Raw genomic sequence first — 13123 nt, 5'->3', positions numbered from 1 at the left:
TTCCATCATCACAGAGGAGAGAGGAGGGAGGGGGAAATAGAGGAAAGAGAGAAACCTAGGTTATGAGGTAACAAGTGGAAGGTAAGCGAAAGATAGTGCATCATAAGTTCTTCATCAGCTTCAGAACAAAGAAGAGAGATTGATAATTTAGGAAGTTTATGTGAAATGGATAATACTAAGCAAGAAAAGAAATATAACAAAACAATGATAAACAAGAAAGAGAGGTGTATAGGTGTTGTGCACACACACAAACTCACACACACATACAAATCTTCGAGGCCAAGCTGAAATATAATGTCTCCAATTTTTTATGCGGAAACATGTGGACGTGAAGATTAAAGAAATAGAATGTTGATATTGTTTGTTTTATTTAAAAAGCTTTAAGAGTTTTCACATAGAAAATTCAGAGACATCACTTTTCAAGACACCCTCATGTGTATTAGACACACACGTGATACTGAGCGAGGTGGCGCAGTGGTTAGTTCACTGGACTCACATTCGGGAGAATGTCAACCATCCAGATTTAGGTTTTCCATGATTTCCCTAAATCAGTCCAAGCAAATGCCAGGATGGTTCCTTTGAAATGGCCCAACTGATTTCTTTCCTATCCTTGACACCATCTGTGCTTGTGCTCCATCTCTAATGAATTCATTAAACAATAATCTCCTCCTTGCCCTCCTCCACAAATGTGGAGGGAGAAAAGCTGTGCAAAAATAAAATAAATGAGTAAAGAACCAAAGAGGGGACAGGAGCAGTGTTTAACGTAGGTTTAGTCCAGGTGTGTTGGAGCACAAGTTCCCATCTGTGCAGTTATAAGGGGCTGGTGTTAGTTGGGAGGATCCAAATGGTTTGTGTGGCAAATCGGGCACTTAGGTCCCTAGAGTTAGGTGCTGGAGGGCATGCTCTGCTACTGGGTATTGGGCACCCCTCAGGTGGACAGTTGTCTGTGCCCATTCAAGCTCTCAGCCAGTTTGCTGGTTGTCAAGCCAATGCAGAATGCCATGCCATGAACACGTCAGCTGATAAGTGACATATTGTTTCATGTGAGGCCCTGCCTTGAATGGTTTATGTTTTGCCAGTGGTGGGTCTGGAGTAGACAGTTGTGGGGGGATGCATGGTGCAGGTTTGGTAGTGGGGTCAGTTACAGGGGTGGGTACCTGTAGGTAGGGAAAGTGGTTTGAGAATGTCGTAGAGTTGGACAAAGATGTTGCAAAGGTTAAGAGGATGACAAAAGGGCACTACGGTTGGTAGGGGAAGGATATTGTGGAGGGGGAGGGATGATTTCATTTCAGGTCTCAGTTTGAGAAAGCTGCTGCCATGACAAAGTAATCTGTTGAAGCATTCAAGACCTGGGTGGTGTGACAAAGGGAATGCTTCTGTGCTGCCTGGAGGCAGGCACATTGTTGCCAGAAGGTGGGGAATGGCCTGCTCAGGAGATCTGCTTATGGACATGATCTACGGGGTAGCTGCAGGAGAGGAAAACATTAGACAGATTATTGGTAAAGAATTTGTAGGATTTGTCACTGGGACAGTTCCATTTACCACAGATATCTAGGCTGTAAGGTAGCAAGCATTTGTTGCAGACGGGATAGCAGCTGTCAGTGTGGAGGTGCTGTTGTCTGTTTGTGGGTTTGATATAGACATAGGTGTGTGTGTGTGTGTGTGTGTGTGTGTGTGTGTGTGTGTGTGTGTGTGTGTGTGTGTGTTTTAAGAAAGAAGGGTGGGAGGGGAGAGAGAGAGAGAGAGGAGAGACTATGGGTGTTCATTGATATTGTATTTTGTGATTTCGTATTTTGTATTATGATTTCATGGTCATCATTCTACAAGACAAATTTCCTGAGAGGTAATGACATTGCACAAAAAGGGAATTGAGAAGAGTGAACCAAAAATATTAGTGAAAAATATTTTTGAAGAATAGTGTGGCATAATCATCCAGAAAATTGTATATTGTGAGCTAAGCTCAATGATTTACACTCTGCAGTATATAGTAATGTAATCTCAAGAGAATCCCCTTTCTTGAAGGACGGTGTGCCTTTTGCAGGTTAAAAGAAGAACTGGTCTGGACATGTCAATGGCTGGCATAAATTACTGTTTCATTGAAAGAGTGCAATGCCAAGAGTCATGTACTGATAGCCTCAGAGTAATAAATCAACCACACCTGGTGGATGCCAATTTTACATCACTAGTTGGCCTAACAATCATAGTTACACCGGAATGCAGGTCCAGAATAAAGAAATTTGCCTCTGAAACTTGTGCAGAATATCACTGCTATAATGGAGGCCACTGTCTCCAGAAAGGCACCAATTTACGGTAAATTTGAGAGAAATATTATTTTTGCAGTGTAGCTTATCTTTAAAGTGTGTGCAAGTTTGTGCTATAGAATAGCAATGTGCAACTAGAAATGATCCTATGATAGTTTTGAAATGTGTCAAGTTTCTGTAACATGGAACATAATTCCATTTTCATGGGCAGCTATGTTTTTGCATGCTTACATAAGGAATTTTGTAATGACTATGGATGCATGAATATGTATATGTCTCTGTCTCTAAAGATACATTATAAACTATATCATCTCTTTGATGAAAAATTGTTACAGCTATAAAGTCACTTGAGCACACATTTTAAGTAAAAACAAGTTTTAAAAACTGTCTTTTCATTGACACGCAAATAATATCCAATGATAATCTAATTATGAGATATTAATGAAGAGCCTTTTCTAACTTTACTGCCTCTTCTTACAGAAAAACTGAATATTGTCTCATGCTGTAGCATTTAATAACTGATATATGTCTGATGAAGTAAATAGCACATTAATTTGGATTCAGTGAGTAAATTTCCTTCACCTAGTTCTACATTCTTTATCTTACAGATGTGTATGCCCTGTTGGTTTCAAAGGACCTCGTTGTCAACAGACAGTGAGAAGTTTTCAGACTGGTGGATGGGCTTGGTTTTCTTCACTCCGTCCACAAGCTGAAAATCACCTTAGCCTAGAATTCATAACACATAAAGAAGATGGCGTGCTGTTGTACAATGGTCCTTTGTCATTCGCCACTTCAAATAATGTATCAGGTACTGAACAGTTTTGTTGTACTGGCATAAATCAGACTGGTGAAAAGATATTTTAGGTGTAATAAATTTCTTTTAAAATTCCACAGATTACATTGCATTAGAGATAAGGCAGGGTGAACCCAGACTGTTGATCCATATAGATGATAACACAACAGAACTAATCTTGAAAGTAACAAACTATGTAAATGATGGAAAATGGCATCAGGTTGACATATACTGGAACCACAAGGTAATTATAAATTTCAAATACTGTGAAAATGTACAGCTATAAAGTAGTTTTAATTACTATATCTAATTTATTATCTTTAGATATATTGTACTTAAGTTTACCCATTTATCTACTTCCATTGTTGAAGCATTAGGTAACTTTTCCTCCATCCTAAAACTTGTATCTTCATTGTTTTTACTGTACTAATTGCTTTGCTAATTTATTTTGTTATTATGCTGAAATTTTGCAGCTGTAACGGCAGATACACAAGCTGTGTGAATTACATATAACTAAGTCAACTGGAACTCAATCAGCCTCTAAGCTTTATGATAATACTTATTTTGTATAAGGAGTAATTTCAGACCCATCACTAGCTTGTCTTTTGCAGTGTCTCATGATGAAATTCTGATCTTCAGATCTGTTATGTAATGCTCTTGATTTAGGCCACAAAATTGCATGCGTTGGATTTTTCATAGTTTCATATATCTCTAGCTATTTATCAGTATTTGATTATTATTCTTCCAATTAGTTATAACTCAGTACCAGATTCATTTTACCAATTGAGAAGAGACCAGTAGACCACTCCACTTTTTTTTTCTTTTTTTAATTATTCAATCAAATTTCATTGGAATTGTGAAAACATCACATGACAGCTTCTATATGGATAACTTCCAAAGATTCTGTCCAGCATTAGGTTCCATGATTATCTCTTGATTAGCTATTTATACAATAAGTAGCTGGCATTTATAGTAGTGAGAATGGAATAGTCAACTTCACTGTTATTGATATTTCATTCAGAAGAGCTGATTGCTTGTGTAAACCAGCATAGAAGTCACTAATATTTCATGAATCACTGTTAACATTCAGTGCAGTAGTTACCTGAGCATATAAATCACACAACAAGAAACAATGTTTTTAACAACATATAGGCCTGACCAGGTTTAAAGTTCATCCTTTGAGGTCAGATACAGAAGTATTACACTTTCAATATGCCTTCCTTTAGTTTCATTGTCAATAATGATGCAAGGGACTTCATGACAGTGTCTTCCATTATGTCTTATGGGTGCTGGTCATCATCTTACCTCATACTGTGATTCTAATATTGTCCATCTCGAGGACCAAAGGTAACAGTTGTTAAGGTAATCATCATAAATATTTTAGCTTACAACCAGTAATATTAGAAACATAATCCACAGTAATTCATTTCAGGATTCAACTCCCATCATCTGACTGTCTAAGTTCATAATACATAAAATATACGACATGAAGTCCTCATCTTACTCTAGAAAAATGACAACACCAGATTCCCTGCTGTGCTAATCCATGTTCCGCACATCCTCCAAAGCATTGCTTCCATAAGGTGATAAATAACCAGTCTTATGAGCCGTGTCTCTCTGCACCACTAGTTCATTAACATCACTTACAGTGAAAATGTCCTTAATTCATTAGACAACAAATTAGAGGCAACTGGCATATTCTGTGACATGTCAAAGGCTTTTGACTGTGTGAATCACAGCATTCTTTTAAGTAAATTAAAATATTATGGCATCACTGGTAGTGCTGCAAAGTGGTTTCAGTCATATCTTACTAACAGAAAGCAAAGGGTGTCATTATGTAACACTTCAGCAGCAGGCAATCAGACATCATCTGACTGGGAAGAAATTACATGTGGTGTTCCCCAAGGTTCCATACTAGGTCCACTACTTTTTCTTGTGTATATTAATGACCTGTCATCTGTTTCATTACTAGATGCCAAGTTTGTCTTATTCGCAGATGATACAAACATAGCAATAAATAGTAAATCAAATATAAATTTAGAAAGGGCATCTAATCAAATTTTTACTGACATTAATAAGTAGTTCATAGTCAATTCACAGTCATTAAACTTTGAAAAGACCCACTACATACAGTTCAGAACTTCCAAGAGATTTCCTTCTAGAGTGTATAAAATATGATGACATGGAAATAGGAGAAGTTGAGAGTGTAAAATTCTTGGGATTACAACTTGATAATAAATTCAGTTGGGAGCGACATACTAATGAACTGCTAAAGCCCCTAAACAAGTCTGTGTGAGCAATTTGAATTATGTCAGACGTAGGAGATATAAATATAAAAAACTGGCATATTTAGCTTATTTTCACTCCATTATGTCATATGGTATCATATTTTGGGGTAACTCCACAAACAGAGAAAACTTGTTTAGAGTACAGAAACATATAATAAGAGTAACGTGTAGTGTAAATCCAAGAACATCATGTCGAAACCTGTTCAAAGAATTGAACATACTAACCACAGCTTCTCAGTATATTTATTCCTTGATGAAGTTTGTTGTAAATAATACATCTCTTTTTCCAACTAGCTGCTTGGTGGCCAACTCCTCCTATTCCATCCATGAATTTCTCAACAAGTGCAGTAGACCATTTTAATGAAAATTTATTATACTTAAATTTTTGACAACACTTGGTTGTAACAGCCAAGTAACTACCTACTGTGTGAATGATGGATGCATGGAAAGAAGATGTAAGTCTTAAGCCTGTAAATAGTGGAAGTTTAATTTCAAATCTTGTACATAATTTGACTGTTTATTGACTGAGGATTATTAAAATTAATGAAACTCAAGTTTTTCTAATTACATTTTTGTAGTGTATTTATCTGACATGTTCCACATTCAGGACGATCCCCTCTTTTGTGGGTCCATGGAATGAATAATTAATCTAATCTAATATAATCTGTATGGGTCTGCATATGTTGACAAACTAGTGGTGCATGTAGGGGCAGCTGATGTTACCAGTTTTTACCGCCTTATAGAGCAGTGCTGTGGAAGATGTGCGGAACATGGATTATCAGAGGAGGGACTATGGAGTTGCCGTTTTTAAAGTACGACAAGGTCTTAATGTCCAAATAATTTTATTTGTTCTTATGTTTTGACACTGAGTGCTTTTAAAGTGCATTTTATGTAGAATTAAATTAGACAAGCAGATCATGGGAATTTGACTCCCAAAATGTGTTGCTGTGGATTATGTTCCCAATATTAGTGGTTGTATGCAAAAATATTTATAATTCATATTGTGAGCTGCACTGTCTCTCACTACATTGGTAAATCATGTCTGGACTACCTCTTCAGAAACGTTTGAGCTGTACATGCAACACACTGAAAGGGGCCCAATGCTTTAATACTACATTCACAATACTGCATAATATTACAAGATGTTAATAACTTCAGCTTATCTGACATCACTCACCTGGTAAAATTTACCATTTATTTAATATGATTGGGTTTCCATTATAAAAATTGAAGCATTGTGGTTTACATTGCTATATATTTGCAGAACCAGTACCTTCTTAGATACAAAAACTGTTAAAATTTCATTGTAGAATATTCGCCTTCTGCTTGACCACTGCAAATCGGCTGACGTATTGGAAGTGAAAGAAATATCAGTACCCTTCTTCAATGGAACCAGCTGCATGGCTGATAAAGAACTGCCTCCATTCAGCAGGCAACTCCTTTTAAACAGTCCTCTTCAGATCGGTGGTATTTACTGGAAGTTATTACCTACAGAAATGCGGATGTGGAATGCAAGTCCAAGTCCTACAAATTTTGATGGCTGTCTGAGCAACCTATTTTACAATGGACAGGTAAGCAAAGTCCAAACAGACCTCTAATATTTTTGTAGTAGATGTTAAAGAATGTGATGAATATTGTATTTATTCATCACTGATCATTTTATACTATTTATATTGTTGATGAAGTACACAGTATTGAAATGGATAGTTGAAAAAATGAAGCCACAGTCACTGTAAAGCAGCTTATAATTTCATTTATTCAATGACTACTTTCAACAGTACTGTCCCCCGCATCAACATAATGAAGACATACTGCTTTGCTAAGGTGAGCCATGGTCATCATATACCACAAAGCATTGACTATTCTAAAAAGTTTTGTAAATTAACCTGCATAATTGGCACACTTCAACAACAATGTGAGACTGTTGATTGTTATTGAGGTATGTGCCTTATATAGTTATATTTACAAAACTTTGTATGTTGCTTAATGCTTAACATTGTGTGATAACAGTGGCTCACCCTAGAAAGCCAGTATGACTCTACTTCATTGACCAGGAAATGATAATACTACCAATGCTTATCATATTGGAACATTTTAGTGCTCATGTCTTCTTTTTTTTTTCAAATATTTGATAACTGCACCTGCCGCACAATATATATTTAATAACTATGTATGAAAATAATAATGTGTATCTTAAACATGTATAAATACATAAAATAAATAAGAGCTCAGTGAGTTGGCCACTGTTTGTAAACAGCTGAAAGCTGTTAGCCCTGTTGATGGGCTTTAGGGTACTGGGGTGGCATTGGGGGACTTGAGACAAATGCTTTGGCGCCTCTGGTGCCTATAGTTTCACTGAAGTCCATAATGTTGCAACACCTTCAGATTGGCTAATCCTGGCTGTTAAACATTCCCCATCAGGTGAATAGTGGTAATGACACAACCCTCTGGGCAGAAGGCAAAAGTGGGTACTGGCCACAAGGCTGTCCGTTTATGCCTTAAAAACAGGTTACAGGTATTGGCCACTGCTGAAAGTACTTCTGAGTCTGCATGGGACACCTTTGTCTATTGGGACTGGGGCCAATGTTCCAGAAATATCTGAACAAACACTCAGGGTGGGGTTGCCTGTCATTGGAAGCTCCATCATTTGCAGATGATGAAGCCACTGAAAAACGTAGTAGGTAGCTCAGAAAGGGACCACTATCCACTCTGTTTGCTTGCTGGGTGTTCAGGTCCGAGATGTGGAGGAGATTGCTTTCATGAAGAGGGCTAGCCTCAGTTGTGGGTGGAAGCAGAACTAGCATTTTGGAGCATTACCCCAGAACTGATCATGATCCTCTGATTCAGAGACGAGTGGAAGACTTAAACCAGAACCTCAAATGCTTCTGTGATGTTCGTGGGTGCATATTTCTTGACCTCCACTATTGTGTGAAGAACTGTAGGACTTCCCCTAATAGGTCAGGCATGAACTACTCACAGGAATCAGCTACTTAGATTAACAGAGTACATGGGCTTAGACATGTGGGTTTTTTATGCTAGAGAAACCCCACCACAAATCCAATATGATACAATTTAATTTCATGGAAGAAAGAACGCTATCCTCATTCACTTATTTATTAAAGAGAGCAGCATGTATTATGATAGATTGGAGAAAGAAAATGTTTTATTCAGTGTTATTTACCTGCAGGAGCGTCTATGGAAAGATCCCAAAACTCATCTCATTTGTAAAATATTGTAACAGTGCCAAATAGTACTAGACCCAGGAATGTGAGCAAAGCCAGATTTTAATAGCAGTAAAATTCTACATTCTGATTGGTATGCATAGCACAAAAATAGATAGAACACTGTTGGTGGAGGCATGTATATAGCTATAAAATATGTGATGATATCTGGTGAGGTTAGTACAGATTTGGGTGAAGATGACTATTAAAGGAGGGTCCAAAATGGTAATCGGAGCTTTTTGTCAAGGCCCCTCCCTTAGCAGCACCAGCAGCAGAACATTTGTGGGAAAACATGAAGAAGATGCCGTGTAAATTTTCTGATCATGGTGCAGTATTAGAGATTTCAACTAACTATCTATAGGCTCGGACTCAAATGGTTAAGCTGGGTAGTAGGGACAGGAAATTAAGTGAAATTCTTCTAAATGCCTTACCCAAACATTACCTTTAGCAGCTACTCAGAGAACTGTCACAAAGACAGCATATTAGATCTCACACCGGAAGTTACCTCTAGATCTGACGATGATTCTCCATCCAAGATAACATGCTGTGTCCTCTCTACCAAAAAGTCCTCAATCCAGTCATAAATTTCACTTGATACCGCTTATGATCATACCTTTGACAATTAGCATGGGTGGAGTACTGAGTTAAATGCTTTTTGGAAATCAAGAAACACTGCATCTACCCAGTTGCCTTGATTCAAAGCTTTCATTATGTCATGTTAGAAAAGTGCGCGTAGGGTTTCACGTGATCAGTGTTTTCGAAATCCATTCTGTGAGTGAGTCTTTCTGTTCAAGATACCTCATTAAGTTTGAGCTCAGACTATGTTGTAAGATTCTACAACAAATCTATCTCAAGGATATTGGATGGTAGTTTTGTGGATCACTTATGCTAACCTTCCTGTAGACGAGTGTGACCTATGTCTTTTTCCAAGAACTGGGCAAAGTTTTTTGTTTGAGGGATCTACAATAGATTATAATTAGAAGATAGGCTACCTCAGCCACAAATTCAGTATAGGATCTGAAAGGAATTCCACCATGACGTGGAGCTTTGTACAATTTTAACAGTTTCAGTTGTTTCTCAACACCACTGACACTAACACTTATTTTATTCATTTTTCAGTTACACCAGAATTAAATTAAGGTAATTCTCCAGGGTTTTCTTTTGTAAAGGAACACTGGAAGGCACAGTTAAGCATTTCAGCTTTTGCTTTGCTGCCCTCAATTTCATTTCCTGTCTCGTTCGCTAGGGATTGAACACTAACTTTGGTCACATCATCATATGCAGAGGTAACTTTGGGTGTGCCTCAGGGAAGTGTGTTGGGATCCTTGCTGTTCATGTTGTATATTAATGACCTTGCAGACAATATTAATAGTAAAATCAGACTTTTTCCTGATGATGTAGTTGTCTATAATGAAGTATTACCTGGGAGAAACTGCATAAATATTCCGTCAGATCTTCAGGGTGTATATGACCTGGGACAATCGACAAATCCGGGAAAAAGCCGGGAACTTTTTCATCCAGGAGAAAACCGAGAAAAACCCGGGAATTTTTTGGAATCCCGGGAATTTTTCGTTGTTTTAGCTTTCAGTTAAATTTTTGTAATTTTGACTTTTAAGAATTGATTCCCCCCCATGAACCATGGACCTTGTCGTTGGTGGGGAGGGTTGTGTGCCTCAGCGATACAGATGGCCGTATTGTAGGTGCAACCACAACGGAGGGCTATCTGTTGAGAGGCCAGACAAACGTGTGGTTCCTGAAGAGGGGCAGCAGCCTTTACAGTAGTTGCAGGGGCAACAGTCTGGATGATTGACTGATCTGGCCTTGTAACACTAACCAAAGCGGCCTTGCTGTGCTGGTACTGCGAATGGCTGAAAACAAGGGGAAACTACAGCCATCATTTTTCCCGAGGGCATGCAGCTTTACTGTATGGTTAAATGATGATGGCGTCCTCTTGGGTAAAATATTCCAGAGGTAAAATAGTCCCCCATTCGGATCTCTGGGCGGGGACTACTCAAGCGGACGTCGTTATCAGGAGAAAGAAAACTGGCGTTCTACGGATCGGAGCATGGAATGTCAGATCCCCTAATAGGGCAGGTAGGTTAGAAAATTTAAAAAGAGAAATGGATAGGTTAAGGTTAGATATAGTGGGAATTAGTGAAGTTCGGTGGCAGGAGGAACAAGACTTTTGGTCAGGTGAATACAGGGTTATAAATACAAAATCAAATAGGGGTACTCCAGGAGTAGGTTTAATAATGAATAAAAAAAGAGGAGTGCGGGTAAGCCACTACAAACAGCATAGTGAACGCATTATTGTGTCCGTGATGGACACGAAACCCACGCCGACTACAGTAGTACAAGTTTATATGCCAACTAGCTCTGCAGATGATGAAGAAATTGATGAAATGTATTATGAGATAAAAGAAATTATTCAGGTAGTGAAGGGAGACGAAAATTTAATGGTCATGGGTGACAGGAATTCAACAGTTGGAAAAGGAAGAGAAGGAAACATAGTAGGTGAATATGGAATAGGGCTAAGAAATGAAAGAGGAAGCCGTCTGGTAGAATTTTGCATAAAGTGTAACTTAATCATAGCTAACACTTGGTTCAAGAAACATGAAAGAAGGTTGTATATATGGAAGAACCCTGGAGATACTAGAAGGTATCAGATAGATTATATAATGGTAAGGCAGAGATTTAGGAACCAGGTTTTAAGTTTTAAGGCATTTCCAGGGGCAGATGTGGACTCTGACCACAATCTATTGGTTATCAACTGTAGATTAAAACTGAAGAAACTGCAAAAAGGTGGGAATTTAAGGAGATGGGACCTGGATAAACTGACTAAACCAGAGGTTGTACAGAGTTTCAGAGAGAGCATAAGGGAACAATTGACAGGAATGGGCGAAAGAAATACAGTAGAAGAAGAATGGGTAGCTCTGAGGGATGAAGTAGTGAAGGCAGCAGAGGATCAAGTAGGTAAAAAGACGATGGCTAGTAGAAATCCTTGGGTAACAGAAGAAATATTGAATTTAATTGATGAAAGGAGAAAATATAAAAACACAGTAAATGAAGCAGGCAATAAGGAATACAAACGTCTCAAAAATTAGATCGACAGGAAATGCAAAATGGCTGAGCAGGGATGGCTAGAGGACAAATGTAAGGATGTAGAGACTTATCTCACTAGAGGCAAGATAGATACTGTTGTTGTGGTCTTCAGTCCTGAGACTGGTTTGATGCAGCTCTCCATGCTACTCTATCCTGTGCAAGCTTCTTCATCTCCCAGTACTTACTGCAACCTACATCCTTCTGAAACTGCTTAGTGTATTCATCTCTTGGTCTCCCTCTATGATTTTTACCCTCCACACTGCCCTCCAATGCTAAATTTGTGATCCCTTGATGCCTCAGAACATGTCCTACCAACCGGTCACTTCTTCTTATCAATTTGTGCCACATACTCTCTTCTCCCCAATTCTATTCAATACCTCCTCATTAGTTATGTGATCTACCCATCTAATCTTCAGCATTCTTCTGTAGCACCACATTTCAAAAGCTTCTATTCTCTTCTTGTCCAAACTAGTTGTCGTCCATGTTTCACTTCCATACATGGCTACACTCCATACAAATACTTTCAAAAATGACTTCCTGACACTTAAATCTATGCTCGATGTTAACAAATTTTTCTTCTTCAGAAACGCTTTCCTTGCCATTGCCAGTCTACATTTTATTACCTCTCTACTTCAACCATCATCAGTTATTTTGCTCCCCAAATAGGAAAACTCATTTACTACTTTAAGCATCTCATTTCCTAATCTAATTCCATCAGCATCACCCAACATAATTCGACTACATTCCATTATCCTTGATTTGCTTTTGTTGATGTTCATGTTATATCCTCCTTTCAAGACAGTGTCCATTCCATTCAACTGCTCTTCCAAGTCCTTTGCTGTCTCTGACAGAATTACAATGTCATCAGCAAACCTCAAAGTTTTTATTTCTTCTTCATGGATTTTAATACCTACCCCGAATTTTTCTTTTGTTTCCTTCACTGCTTGCACAATATACATATTGAATAACATCGGGGAGAGGCTACAATGTTGTCTACTCCAGGGGCCTTATTTCGACTCAGGTCTTTCAGTGCTCTGTCAAACTCTTCACGCAGTATTGTATCTCCCATTTCATCTTCATCTACATTCTCTTCCAATTCCAGAATAGATAGAGACAGATAGATACTGCCTACAGGAAAATTAAAGAGACCTTTGGAGAAAAGAGCGCCACTTGTATGAATATCAAGAGCTCAGATGGAAACCCAGTTCTAAGCAAAGAAGGGAAAGCAGAAAGGTGGAAGGAGTATATAGAGGGTCTATACCAGGGAGATGTACTTGAGGACAATGTTATGGAAATGGAAGAGGATGTAGATGAAGATGAAATGGGAGATACGATATTGCGTGAAAACTTTGACAGAGCACTGAAAGACCTGAGTCGAAACAAGGCCCCGGGGGTAGACAACATTCCATTGGAGCTACTGACGGCCTTGGGAGAGCCAGTCATCACAAAACTCTATCA

The 13123-nt window shown here is 38.4% G+C and overlaps 2 protein-coding genes across 2 annotated transcripts in view; both read left to right on the top strand.

Annotated features, from left to right (window-relative positions):
- Window positions 1-3340, top strand: part of LOC126195668 (neural-cadherin-like) — a 50698-nt gene extending 47358 nt beyond the window's left edge. The window contains exons 9-11 of the mRNA XM_049934294.1: window positions 2042-2310; window positions 2870-3069; window positions 3156-3340. Of these exons, the coding sequence (XP_049790251.1) occupies window positions 2042-2310; window positions 2870-3069; window positions 3156-3340 (654 nt within the window). The remainder of the gene's footprint in view (window positions 1-2041; window positions 2311-2869; window positions 3070-3155) is intronic.
- A 3434-nt stretch (window positions 3341-6774) lies between these two features.
- The window catches only part of LOC126195343 (putative neural-cadherin 2), a 105592-nt gene continuing 99243 nt past the window's right edge, over window positions 6775-13123 (top strand). Inside the window, exon 1 of the mRNA XM_049933915.1 lies at window positions 6775-6913. Coding sequence (XP_049789872.1) covers window positions 6839-6913 — 75 coding nt within the window. The 5' untranslated portion in view covers window positions 6775-6838. The remainder of the gene's footprint in view (window positions 6914-13123) is intronic.

Source organism: Schistocerca nitens, chromosome 7 (genome assembly GCF_023898315.1).
Source record: "Schistocerca nitens isolate TAMUIC-IGC-003100 chromosome 7, iqSchNite1.1, whole genome shotgun sequence".
NCBI classification, from domain to species: domain Eukaryota; kingdom Metazoa; phylum Arthropoda; class Insecta; order Orthoptera; family Acrididae; genus Schistocerca; species Schistocerca nitens.
This window is presented reverse-complemented; position numbering and strand designations above follow the sequence as displayed.